Below are 14,095 nucleotides of genomic sequence, written 5' to 3'. Positions count from 1 at the left end.
CTGTAATGGGGGGCGGCGAGGGGGGCGGGTAGAGGAGGAAGGCAGTGTGTCACCGCACCTCTCGCCCCGCCCCTGCACCGCCCATCCCTCCACCAACCTCCCCTCCCCTAACTCAGCGGTCCAGCCAGGTCCGGGAGCCCAGCGCCACCTACCGACAACGATAAGGACCTCCCTCTCGATGTGGGCCTGGATGTAGATGCGGCCGCGGCGTTCCGTGTGGTCTGTGCCGCAGAGGCTGGGGACGTTCATCACGCAGCGCTTGTGGACGTTCATCATGCAGGCTGCGGGGACAGAGGGAGGGTGCGCGGCTCAGGCTGGTCCAGGCTGGACCCCTCCTGTTCCCCTCCTTCCCTCCGAAGCTGGCGGAGACCAGCCGGCCGTGCCCGCCCTGCCCGGGGCTCATCAGAAGGGCTTCTCCAACTCTCCCCCGCCCCCCACCCCCCACCCCCCACCCCAGGCCCTGATGGACAAAGCAGGAGGAACATGCCCGTCCTCCCGAAAGGCTGAGGCACCTCGCGCACCCCCGACGGCTCTGAAGCCAGAGGCACCAAACTCAGTGGCACGGGCAGCAGGTAACGCAGCGAGAGAAGCTGCGGGTGTGGCGGGACCTGACCGGCCAGGGAGTGCAGTGTCCCCACTCAGGAGCAGCCATGCAGGGTGCATGCCCCATATTGCTGAGATCGCCCCGTTTTTCAAGATTAAGCAGGAATCCTGACTTGTATGTGACATCGCCCGATTTTTAAATATTGACGGCCCATAGGTTGGTTTCCGTGGAAAGAGTCTGAGAATGGGAGTTGTGAGCCAGCAGGTTTCCCGCAAGGGCTCCTGGGAGGGAGGAGCTCGCCCACGAGGATGCACTGAAGCTGACAATTAAGGGAGCTCTGGACCTCCAGTGACCCTTCAGAGTTGTCCCAAACTGATACAAGAGGACCAGGCCTCTGCACCCCTGCACCTGCCAGGAACCACCCCCTGGGAGGGGCATCATCTTGGGACCTGAGCAGAGCCCGCACAGTATCCACCGAAACTAACTGCAAGAAAAAGAATTAGACGCAGGGTAAGACGAATGGAATAGGTCTGCAAACTGAATCGGACCTTCATGTCTCCTGTGTGATACGATAAATACAGGCTCCCTTCCCACACTCTGTAGTACATCTGTGCTTCTTTCAGTGGGTGGCTGGTTTCCCCTAAGTCCCACGGCTGCTCCAGGGAGGTGTGCCTGGAGTCCAGTGTTCTCTAGGGGACCCTCGTTCCAGTTTGAGAAGCCAGGAGGAGAGGCTAGATCACCCCATGGGGCCTGCATTTCAGGAGATTCCCTGGGGAACTGGGGGCACGGCATCCCCAGGGGGAGGGGGTGCTGAGGACACCCCTTCTCAGCCCGCCCAAGCTCCAGGAGGCAGCAGGCAGATTACAAAACTGGAAATGAATTGTGGGGAGAGAAGGATGGTGGGGAGGAAGGGAGAGCCCCCTGGAACCTGAGTGCCCACGTTCAGGGCTCTGCGTCAGCCCAAGCTGCCTCCCACCCACCCCTCTCTGTCCTAGAGGCCCACTTGGGGCCCCACGTGCGCTAAGAGGGATCAGTGTCCCACAAGCAGAAGGCACCTGCACCGCTCTCTCCCCGCCTCTGTTCTGTGTCTCCTGGGAGCCCCCCTTCACCACGCATGTCTCTGTGGCTCTTGCCCTGTTTCTGTTTCTGCCTGCCTCTCGGTACCCATATCGGTGAACGTCTCTTTCCTGGTCTCTGCTCCTCTGCATCAGCACGTGTCTCTCGCTGCCTCGGCTGCATCTGTGAATAGGTCTGTTTCATGCTCTGTGCCTGTGTCACACCTCTGTGTCTCCATCTCTTTCTGTGTCTCTCCATGTGTGTGTTTCTGCCTGTCTCTGCTCTCTCCCTCTCAGTATCTCTGCAGGAGCCTGACTGAGTGCATGTCTCTCTGTGTCACTTCCAATCATTGTGTCTGTTGGTTCGTCTGTCTGTCCCTCCTGCTTGAGTCTCTCTCTAGCTGGGCCCCTCTGTGGCCTCACCCATCGCTCCCTACACCTGGGCGCACGTGTCATCTGCCCCCTGAACCCGTCCCTGTCAGTGCTTGTGTGTTTCTCTCTGTCTCTTGCCCCCTTCCTCCCCATCCACACCCATACTCCTCTCTGTCACTCTCTGCCCCTGAGAGTTTCTCTCTCTGTCCTCTGGGCCTCAGGACCCCTGTGACAGGGACAGTCTGGCCTCATGACTGCTCAACATGCTGGGGTCAACAGGCCTCTGGGAGCCACCAGCACTGAGCCCCCCATCTCCACCCCGTCCCCTTTGCAGCTGCAGCTCTCAAAGCCTGCTGGCTCCCCCACTCCTCGGGCCATTCAGTCCTTCACTTAATAAAAAGAAGTCCTGCCCCCTCCTGCCTCTTCCCACCCCAGCCTGGTCAGAGAATCACATGCCCGCCCCGCTTCTAGCATAAACTGTAGGTGCTAAAGGGAGGCAGATTTTCTCTCTGCAGAGAAAGGCATCAGCCCCGCATATCGGTGCTGGCAACAGCTGTGTGCGTGGCTGCAGGAGTGGCCCCGAGTTGACCACGCCTCCCTGTGTCCACACCTGTGGACTGTCCCCTCCCACATGGACCGTGAACCTTGCCATGTGACTTGCTTTGATCCGTGGGACTTGCCCTCTTAAAGCACTTGGGACCTCCGTGTGAGCAAGCCCAGGGTAGCCTGCTCAGGACGAAAGACATGTGGTCCCCCAACCCCCGTCATTCCCATCACCCAGGTGACAGTCAGCCATCCTTGCGGACAGGTGGGTGAGGCCCTCCAGGCCCAGACAGCCCCTCACCAACCTGCTAACCCACCACATAGGCATGAGTAAGCCCAGCCCAGACCTAAAGGACAGCCTTGCAGAATCATGAGCTATATAAAGGCTTATTGTTACTCAGCAACAAACAAGTGGCACCCAGCCCACCCAGGACTTGGCAGAATGTTTTGTAGACCACGAGGAAGCAGCCCAGTCAGCAGAGGCTGCCAGAGAGCAAATGTACTTACTGTCACATTTCATCCCCTGGTGGATGAGTCCATACAGCAGTGACCCACAGTGGTCACAAAACGTGGGGCTGGAGTATGTGTGGATCTTGAACTTGTGTTTGCTCCGGGGGTCCTAAGGTCAAAAGAAACAAACAAAAGAGGTTGGCATCAGTGTGGCATGCCCCGGTTTCACACTGCACTGAGCATCACTGGAGAACTCCTAGAGAACTGAACTTGGCCCCCAGCATTCATCATACTTTTTGGGACCATCACTGGAGCTCTGTGCCCAAACATGGTGCTTGATAAGTAACCACTGAATGAATGAATGACTAAGAGAGCTGATGGCTCCCATCCTGCCCCAGCACACTCACTGTGCCTGCAAGTCCTCCATCTGGGAACCCAACCGACTCTTATCTGCAGCAAGGACTCCACAGATGGCAAACAAAACACCAGACAGATCAGGTAAACAGGTCCCCTTGCTCCTACTTCTCTCTCCTCTATCAGCCAAGCAACTTCTGGATGATCTAAAACCCAAGTCTGGGCATGAAACCTCCCCAACAGGACCTCATCATCTATGGGACAGAGTTCAAAGTCCAATGAATAGTCTACAGGTTGTGGCAGAGACTACTAGTTTTCCACCAATACCCATTCTTCCTTTCAATAACAGAACCCTTGAGTCTTAGCAGAGACCGTGGCTGCCCAACTATAGACCACATTTCCCAGTCTCCCTTGCAGCTTGGTGTGTCCATGTGATTGGGTTCTGGCCAATGGGATGTACGTATTTCAGTCATTCCTTTAAAAGGAAGGTGTACAGCCTCCAGGGCCCCTTTTTCCCTTCCCATTATCTGGAAGATGGTGAGAAGTGGAAGCAACCACCTTGGACCCAAACTTGGACCCACCAGCCCTGGACTTTGTATTTTTGGACAGATATCTGAGAGAAAACCTACCTTCTGTCTTGTTCAAGTCACTATATTTGGGGCCTATTTGTTACAGCAGCTTACAGCATTCCTTAACTAACTAACATGCCCTTCCTAACCTGGCAATGTAGTGCAGTAGTTAAAGGTCCAGACTTTGGAGCATAAACTGCCTGGGCTCTTCTTTGATGCATAATTTGGGGCAAGTTATTTAATTTCTTTGTGCTTCATTTTCGTTGTCTGTATGATGGAGAGAATGATATAAGCTATACGACCATTGGGAAGAATGAATGAATTAACCTATGTAGAGATCTTAGAACAGCCTGGCACACAGTAAGGAGTATAAGCTTTTGCATTATTATTACTAGATCCCCCATGTGATCCCAACTATGCCCCCAAACACACACAATGTTTTCAGTACCCAGGACTTGCTCATACTCCCAAATATGCCATGCCCTTCATGACTCTCTGGCTCTGCATGATGTCTTTCTCCTTCAAGAGCTACTCTAACCAAAAAGTTCCTTCTTCTCTTTCCCATCCCAGCCTGAAAGTTGCTTTCTCTGTGAAAGAGAAAAGTTAAAATCATGGGCCCTAGGTTCCAACCCAGGGCTGATCTGATGTTCTAGCCTTTGCTATATGCTACCCAACTCCTAATTAATTAATTCATTCATTCATTCATTCATCCATTCACATTTATTTATTGATGCAGGTGCTTTTTAAAAACATATTCTAATAGAGACAGAAAATGAACAAGTAAGCAAATAAATTGACAGAATAAGTAGAAATTATTTTATGTGCTATTAAAATGATGAGCATTTCTCCTTAGGAAACTGTTATTTACAAAATTTAAAAGTAATCCTTATATCTTCCAGAATGGCTAAAATCTTAGAAAATTGATACTGACAGTACCAAGTGCTGATGTGGAGAGAACACTACTGGAACTCTCCTACAATGCTGGGGAGAATGCAAAATGGTAGCACCTCTTTGGAAAACTGTGTGGCAGTTTCTTATAAACATACCCTTATAATATATGACGTAGTAGTCCCACTCCTAGGTATGAAATGAATACATCTGTCCACAGAAAAACCTGAAAGTTTATAGCTACTTTACTTATAATAGCCAAAGTCTGGAACCAACCAAGTATTCAACATTCAACGTGTGAATGGACAAACAAAGTGTGGTTCGTCCACACAATGGAACACTTCTCAGCAAAAAGAAGGAATGAACTACTGACACAGGTAACATTCATGAATCTCAAAAGAATTTGGGTAAGATAAAGCTGTCAAACACATGCTGTTTGATTCTGTTTAAATCAAAGGCTACACGCTATATGATTCTATTTAAATGACATTCTAGAAAAGGCAAAACTATGGGGACAGAAAACAGATCAGTGGTTAAGAAGGATTGGGGGTGGAAAGGGGGTTGACAACAAAGGGACAGCATGTGGGAACTTTTATGGGGTGACTGGAATGTGCTATATATCAACTGTGGTGAATTTTACTATATGTAAAGAAAGTGAATTTTGCTGCATGAAAACTCTGTCTCAATAAGCCTGCCTAAAATCCTGTCCATCCCTGAAGGCTTCTGCTGGCCTGCATCTTCTTAATGAGCTACAAAGTTTCTTTCATGACATTCCAAGCCTCTGCGGTCAGGCTGATGAAGTGTTGGCCCTTGCACAGCTCTGAACCGCCAAGTTTTAGAGGCTGGGTCAGCTCTGCTCTGGCTGTGGGACCCTGCAGTGCTCCCAGGATGCAGAAGGACCCCAGGAGCCCCTTGTCCTGCTCGAGGATTGAGGTGCTACCCTAGTAACAATTTTTTGGAAATCAAAAAAGGAAACTAAAGGCTCCCAGTCGATGGCTTAACCAGCCATGTTTCCATTCTTAGGCAATGAGATGCAGAAATACATCTGGTTCCCGGAAATAGTCCCAGTGCTCTGTGCCATAAAACACTTCCCTGGCCTTTGAGAATTCACCTTAAAGTTGAGAAATGAGTGTCTCAAATCTGCCTAAAAAGAAACACCTGTTCACTACTGGTATTGGCCTGAAGGGGGAGCTCAAGGCTTCTCTCACTCCCCTACTCAGCCTCAAAGGAGGAGAACCTATCTGGCTGGTCAGAGTCCAAGACACTGATTGGCCCAGCCTTGGAGGGGGGGGGGGGGGTGGAGCCTTCACAGGCTTTAAAAGCTGCACCACCATCTTTCTCTTTCTCGCCCTCTCCCAGGAAGCTGCTAGGCAGCCGTGGCCTCACCCTAAGAAGGTTGGGCATGAATGGTCTGGACCAGCTCCACTCCAAGCCCTAGGACAAGTTCTCTCTCTCCTCTTGGTTTTGTATTTCCCTCTGGGTTCCCTGATATGTTAACCTATAGGAGCCAAGAATTAGTTTTGAGTATGTTTTAAATGTCCTTAGGCCTACCTAATATAGAAAAAAGGAGTCCCCAAGGGCCTCATGAGCTCTACTTCGAGATTTGAAGCAAAACCCCAACTAACAATAAAGTTTCTCTTTGCTGGCTTTGCACTTTCCTCCATTGATAAATCTTAGTGAGGAATCTCAGGGAGAAGGATTCAAGCATTTCTGACCACATACTATTGAAACAAGCAGGACCCTCTGGGGCTCCTGGGCACGGGAGCCTTTCTGTTCAGCCTCCATGACCTTCCCTGAGTTCCAAAGGGCAGGTTCAAACGGTTGCTAATCAGGGTAGAGAGGGGATGCAGAGACAAGGGAGGAGCAGTCAAGAAACAATAGTGCAGGAGGGAGAGTCAAGATGGCATTGTGGGAAGATGAGGAGTTGGCTTCTCCCCACAACTAGGGTTCCTGCCGGCCACTGGTGGGGGACTCTGACACCCAAGGAGATGGGAGGAACCCCATAGTGAACTGGTAGGATGTAGGGGGACTGAGGGGGGGAGGAGAAGTGGAGGCCAGAGAGGATAGGTGCCCCTGAGGCTGGGGAGATCAGGAGAGGCATGTGGGAGGGACTCTCCAGGAGGAGCAGAGGGCGACTGCCCTGCCCACTCGGGCCTGAGGAGCCTGCTGAGCTCCCACGCTGATCCCCTGCGCTCCAAAGCCCCCTCCAGGCCACGTGGGTCCTTGGGGGCATAGGAGGGAGGCCAGGGAGATCAGGAGAGGCAGGCGGGAGGGGCCCTCCGAGACCAGAGGAGCAGGAGAGGAGAGGAGGGTGTTTGCCCCGCCCACTAGAGCCCAGGAAGCCTGCTGGGCTCCCAGGTGAGGTCCCCTGCCCCCTGAGACCAGGAGTCAGGGGCACGCCTGGGCCCCTTCTGTTCCTTGAGCCTAAGCCCCACCCCCCACAGCCCCCAGGGCCTTTTCCTGCCCTGTGGGTCCTGAGCCTAGGCCCCACCCACCGCCCAAACCTCGCCCTTGCTTAGGTCTCACTCTCCACAGCCAAGGCCTTTCCCCCCCTTTTTTTAATTTTCCCTCCTTCTCTTTTTTACTATTGTGATACTGACAAACCTTTCAGTTGTTGATTCATCTATATTTTTATTTTTCTATTCTTTCTAACATATCTGTTAGTTTCCTAGTATAATTTTATTTTTTACTTTGTTATTGTTCTTTTTTTCTTTTTTTTCTTTTTTTTTTTTGCCACCCCATGCAGCTTGTGGGATCTTGGTTCATGAGCCCAGAGTCAGGCTGAAGCTCCTGCAGTGGGAGCTCCGAGTCCAAACCACTGGACTAACAGAGAACCTCAGACCCCAGGGAATATTCATCGGAGTGAGATGTCACAGAGTTCCTCATCTCAGCACCAAGACCCAGCTCCACCCAACAGCCTACAAACTCCAGTGTTGGAAGCCTCAGGCCAAACAACCAGTAAGACAGGAACACAATCCCATTCATTAAAAAGAGAGAGAGAGCAAAAAAATATGTCACAGATGAAGGAGCAAGGTAAAAACCTACAAAGCCAAATAAATGAAGAGGAAATAGGCAATCTACCTGAAAAAGAATTCAGAGTAATGATAGTAAAGATGATCCAGAATCTCAGAAATAGAATGGAGGCATGGATTGAGAAAATACAAGATATCCTTAACAAAGATCTAGAAGAACTAAAGAACAAACAGAGATGAACAACACAATAACTGAAATGAAAAATAAAAATACACTAGAAGGAATCAATAACAGAATAACTGAGGCAGAAGAATGAATAAGTGAGCTGGAAGACAAAATGGTGGAATAACTGCCAAGGAACAGAATAAAGAAAAAAGAATGAAAAGAATTGAATACAATCTCAGAGACCTCTGGGACAACACTAAATGCAGCAACATTCAAATTATAGGGGTCCCAGAAGAAGAAGAGAAAAAGAAAGGTTCTGAGAAAATATTTCAAGTGATTATAGTTGAAAACTTCCCTAACATGGAAAAGGAAATAGTCACCCAAGTCCAGGAAGCACAGAGAGTCCCATACAGGATAAACTTTAGGAAAAACACACCAAGAAACATATTAAACTAACCAAAATTAAATTCAAAGAAAAAACACTAAAAGCAGCAAGGGAAAAACAAAAAATAACATACAAAGGAATCCCCATAAGGTTATCAGCTGATTTTTCAGCAGAAACTCTGCAGGCCAGAAGGGAGTGGCAGGATATACTTAAAGTCATGAAAGAGAAAAACCTACAACCAAGATTACTCTATCCAGCAAGTATCTCTTTCAGATTCTATGGAGAAGTCAAAAGCTTTTCAGACAAGCAAAAGCTAAGAGAATTCAGCACCACCAAACCAGCTTTACAACAAATGCAAAAGAAACTTCTCTAAGCAGGAAACACAATAGAAGAAAAAGATCCACAAAAACAAACTCAAAACAATTAAGAAAATGGTAATAGGAACATACATATTGATAATAACCTTGAATGTAAATGGATTAAATGCCCAACCAAAAGACACAGACTGGCTGAATGGATACAAAAACAAGATCCATATATATGCTGTCTGGAAGAGACCCACTTCAGACCTAGGGATACATACAGACTGAAAGTGAAGGTATGGAAAAAGATATTCCATGCAAATGGAAATCAAAAGAAAGCTGAAGTAGCAATACTAGCATCAGATAAAATAGACTTTAAAATAAAGAATGTTACAAGAGATAAAGAGGGACACTACATAATGATCAAAGGATCAATCCAAGAAGAATATAACAATTATAAATGTTTATGCACCCAACATAGGAGCACCTCAATACATAAGGCAAATGATAACAGCCATGAAAGGAGAAATCAACAGTAACACAATAATAGTAGGGGACTTCAACACCCTAATTACACCAATGGACAGATCATCCAAACAAAATAAATAACAAAACACTACCTTTAAATGACACAATAGACCAGATAGATCTAATTCATATTTATAGAACATTCCACCCAAAAGTGGCAGAATACACTTTCTTCTCAAGTGCACACTGAACAGTCTCCAGAATAGATCACATTGTGGGTCACAAATCAAGCCTCTGAAAATTTAAGAAAATTGAAATCATATCAAGCATCTTTTCTGACCACAGCGTTATGAGATTGGAAATCAATTACAGCAAAAATACTGTAAAAAACACAAATACATGGAGGCTAAACAGTGCACTACTAAATAAGCAATAAATCACTGAAGAAATCGAAGAAATAAAAAAATACATAGAAACAAATGACAATGAAAACATGACCACCCAAAACCTATGGGATGCAGCGAAAGCAGTTCTAAGAGGCAAGTTTATAGCAATTCAATCTTACCTCAATAAACAAGAAAACTCTCAAATAAACAATCTAACCCTACACTTAAAATAATTAGAGAAAGAAGAACAAAGAAAACCCAAAGTCAGTAGAAGGAAAGAAATCATAAAGATCAGAGCAGATATAAATGAAATAGAAACAAAGAAAACAGTAGCAAAGATCAATAAAACTAAAAGCTGGTTCTTTGAGAAGATAAACCGAATTGATAAACCCTTAGCCAGACTCATCAAGAAAAAAAAGAGAGAGGACGCAAATCAATAAAATTAGAAATGAAAAAGGAGAAATCACAACTGACACTGAAGAAATACAAAGGATTATAAGAGACTACTACAAACAACTATATGCCAATAAAATGCACAACCATGAAGAAATTGACAAATTCTTGGAAAGGTACAATTTTCCAAGACTGAACCAGGAAGAATTAGAAAATATAAACAGACCTATCAAAAGTAATGAAATGGAAACTGTAATTAAAAATCTTCCAACAAACAAAAGTCCAGGACCAGAAGGCTTCACAGGCGAATTCTATCAAACATTTAGGGAAGAGCTAACACCAATCCTTCTCAACTCTTCCAAAAAATTGCAGAGGGAGAAACACTCCCAAATTCATTCTACGAAGCCACCATCACCCTGATACCAAAACCAGACAAAGATACTACAAAAAAAGAAAATTACAGACCAATATCACTGATGAGCATAGATGCAAAAATCCTGAACAAAATACTATCAAACAGAATCCAACAGCACATTAAAAGGATCATACACCATGATCAAGTGGGATTTATCCCAGGGATGCAAGGATTCTTCAATATACGCAAGTCAGTCAATGTGATATACCATGTTAACAAATTAAGGAATAAAAAACATATGATCATCTCAATTGATGCAGAGAAAGCTTTTGACAAAATTCAACACCCATTTATGATAAAAACTCTCCAGAAAATGGGCATGGAGGGAACCTACCTCAACATAATAAAGGCCATATATGACAAACCCACAGCAAGCATCATACTCAATGGTGAAAAACTGAAAGCATTTCCACTAAGATCAGAAACAAGACAAGAATGTCCACTCTTGCCACTCTTATTCAACATACTTTTGGAAGTCCTAGCCACAGCAATTAGAGAAGAAAAAGAAATAAAAGGAATACAAATTGGAAAAGGAGAGGTAAAACTGTCACTGTTTGCTGATGACACGATACTATACATAGAAAATCCTAAAGATGCCACCAGAAAACTACTAGAGCTAATCAATGAATTTGGTAAAGTTGCAGGATACAAAATTAATGTACAGAAATCTCTCACATTCCTACACACCAACAATGAAAAATCAGAAAGAGAAATTAAGAAAACACATTTACCATTGCAACAAAAAGAATAAAATACCTAGGAATAAACCTGCCTAAGGAGGCAAAAGGCTTGTACTCAGAAAACTATAAAACACTGATGAAAGAAATCAAAGATGACATAAACAGGTGGAGAGATATACCATGTTCCTGGATTGGAAGAATCAATATTGTGAAAATGACTATACTACCCAAAGCAATCTACAGATTCAATGCAATCCCTATCAAACTACCAATGGCATTCTTCACAGAATTAGAACAAAAAATTTTACAATTCGTATGGAAACACAAAAGACCCTGAATAGCCAAAGCAATCTTGAGAAAGAGAAACGGAGTTGGAGGAATCAGGCTCCTCGACTTCAAACTATACCACAAAGGTGTAGTAATAAATAAAGACAGTATGGTACTGGCACAAAAACAGAAATATAGATCAATGGTACAGGATAGAATGCCCAGAGATAAACCCACACTCATGGGCACCTAATTTATGACAAAGGAGGCAAGAACATACAATGGAGAAAAGACAGCCTCTTCAATAAGTGATGCTGGGAAAACTGGACAGCTACATGTAAAAGAATGAAATTAGAACATTCCCTAACACCATACATAAAAATAAACTCAAAATGGATTCGAGACCTAAATGTAAGACCAGACACTGTAAAACTCTTAGAGGAAAACAGGAAGAACACTCTTTGACATAAATCACAGCAAGATCTTTTTTGATCCACCTCCTTGAGTAATGGAAATAAAAACAAAAATAAACAAATGGGACCTAATGAAACTTAAAAGCTTTTGCACTGCAAAGGAAACCATAAACAAGATGAAAAGACAACCCTCAGAATGGGAGAAAATATTTGCAAACGAATCAACGGACAAAGGATTAATCTCCAAAATATATAAACAGCTCTTGCAACTCGATATTAAAGAAACAACCCAATCTAAAACTGGGCAGAAGACCTAAATAGACATTTCTCCAAAGAAGACATACAGATGGCCAAGAAGCACATGAAAAGCTGCTCAACATCACTAATTATTAGAGAAATGCAAATCAAAACTAGAATGAGGTATCACCTCACACCAGTTAGAATGGGCATCATCAGAAAATCTACAAACAACAAATGCTGGACAGGGTGTGGAGAAAAGGGAACCCTCTTGCACTGTTGGTGGGAATGTAAACTGATACAGCCACTATGGAGAACAGTATGGATGTTCCTTAAAAAACTAAAAATAGAATTACCATATGATCAAGCAATCCTACTACTGGGCATATACCCAGAGGAAGCCATAATTCAAAAAGACACATGCACCCCAATATTCATTGCAGCACTATTTACAATAGCCAGGTCATGGAAGCAACCTAAATGCCCATCGACAGATGAATGGATAAAGAAGTTGTGGTACATATATATGATGGAATATTACTCAGCCATAAAAAGGAATGAAATTGGGTCATTTGTTGAGACGTCGATTGATCTAGAGTCTGTCATACAGAGTGAAGTAAGTCATAAAGAGAAGAACAAATATCGTATATTAACGCATGTATGTGGAACCTAGAAAAATGGTACAGATGAACCGGTTTGCAGGGCAGAAGTTGAGACACAGATGTAGAGAACAAATGTATGGACACCAAGGGGGGAAAGCCATGGTGGGTGGGGATGGTGGTGTGATGAATTGGGCGATTGGGATTGACATGTATACACTGATGTGTATAAAATTGATGACTAATAAGAACCTGCTGTATAAAATAAATAAAATAAAATTTAAAAATTAAAAAAAAAATCTTAAAAAAAAAAGAAATGGGTTAGAAACTGTCATATCCCTACCCCAGCATCACCACTTGATTTCCAGTGTCCCTGGTCATCTCTCCCACCCTTAGGAGCCAGGTTCCCACAGGGTCCTGTCATGATTCTTCTACCCACTGTTTCATGGGGTTGAGCTCCATCATGCTTTGTACTAGGCAAACTTGGATTCCAAGTTTTCTTCCACTTCTGATTTTGATCCGAGATTGCCAAATAAGAACAACAAAATGATAATCAACTACTGTGACTCTTACTGCCACCATGAATTCAGCAGACTCTCTGCCAAGCACTGTGCTAAGGGTTCCATATAACATCAGTAAAGCTTCATAATGGCCAATGAGGGAGGAGTTATTATCCTGGTATTCCAGATGACTAAACTGAGGCTTAGAGAGGTAACTTGTCCAAGGTCACAAAGTAAGGAAGTGGGAGAGACAGAAGTGAAATCAAGTTTGTCAGGCTCCAAAGATGCAGGCAACAGAGTGGGGACACCCGAGTATCACCTGGCTGCCTCCCTGCTCCTCAGCCTTCCCAGAGGGTCTCCCACCCAATAGGGGGTTATAGATAATGACACCCTTCATCCCACACAAATGCAGCACCAGCCAGAGTCAGGTCACTCGGAGCTCCCCACCCCCACCCCCAAACCAGAGTCTTCACTGTGAACAGATACTCCCCAGGACCAAAGGACAGGCTGAACCCAGCTCAGCATCTTCAGTTCATCACCTGACTCCAGGTACATGCAGCTAAGGAGGAAGGAAGCAGAGATAAGAAACCAAAAAAAAAAAAAAAAACTTTAAACCTCTAAATCAAAACCTAAAATAGCCTTTCTCCATCTGAATGGGCTGTGTGGCTTTGTGCACAGGTGGGCTGAAATCCAGCTGAGCTGAGGCAAAGCTGCAGGAATACAGAAGCTGTGTTGAAACACAAAGGTCATGAAAGCCCACACCAACAGCACCAGTCAGAGTAGGAAGTCAGAGCAACCTGTAAATTCAGACTGTGTCATCTCTGGACCTTTACAGGCTACAAAAGCCTGGAAGGTATGCTTCCTGGCAGGTCGACAGCAAGGCGAACCTGGAGATCTCGTTTGAAAATACTGTCAGAACAGGAGGAAGTTTACAAACACGGGCTCTGGAGTTAACTGTGTGGCCTCAGGTAAGTGACTTAACGACTCTGAGTCTCTGGTTCCTTGTCCATAAAATGGAGATGAAAACAGTACCCACCTCATAGATTGGTTGTGATGGTTAAAGCTCCCAGCACAGTGCCCTGTACACAGGAAGTACAGGCTCCTGATTTTATTACTCCAAAGAAAAAATATAATCAT

The 14,095-nt window shown here is 45.3% G+C and overlaps 1 protein-coding gene across 2 annotated transcripts in view; it reads right to left on the bottom strand.

The window, feature by feature from the left end:
* The window catches only part of PRKCB (protein kinase C beta), a gene marked incomplete at both ends in the record, with an annotated part of 309,492 nt that overhangs the window by 136,137 nt on the left and 159,260 nt on the right, over positions 1 to 14,095 (bottom strand). For both annotated transcript variants that reach the window (XM_079719618.1, XM_079719617.1), the window contains 2 exons: positions 153 to 281; positions 3,022 to 3,133. In XM_079719618.1, coding sequence (XP_079575744.1) covers positions 153 to 281; positions 3,022 to 3,133 — 241 coding nt within the window. The remainder of the gene's footprint in view (positions 1 to 152; positions 282 to 3,021; positions 3,134 to 14,095) is intronic.

This window comes from Hyperoodon ampullatus (genome assembly GCF_949752795.1).
Source record: "Hyperoodon ampullatus genome assembly, chromosome: 14".
NCBI lineage: Eukaryota > Metazoa > Chordata > Mammalia > Artiodactyla > Ziphiidae > Hyperoodon > Hyperoodon ampullatus.
The sequence above is the reverse complement of the archived record's forward strand: the minus strand, read 5'-3'. Positions and strand labels throughout refer to the sequence as shown.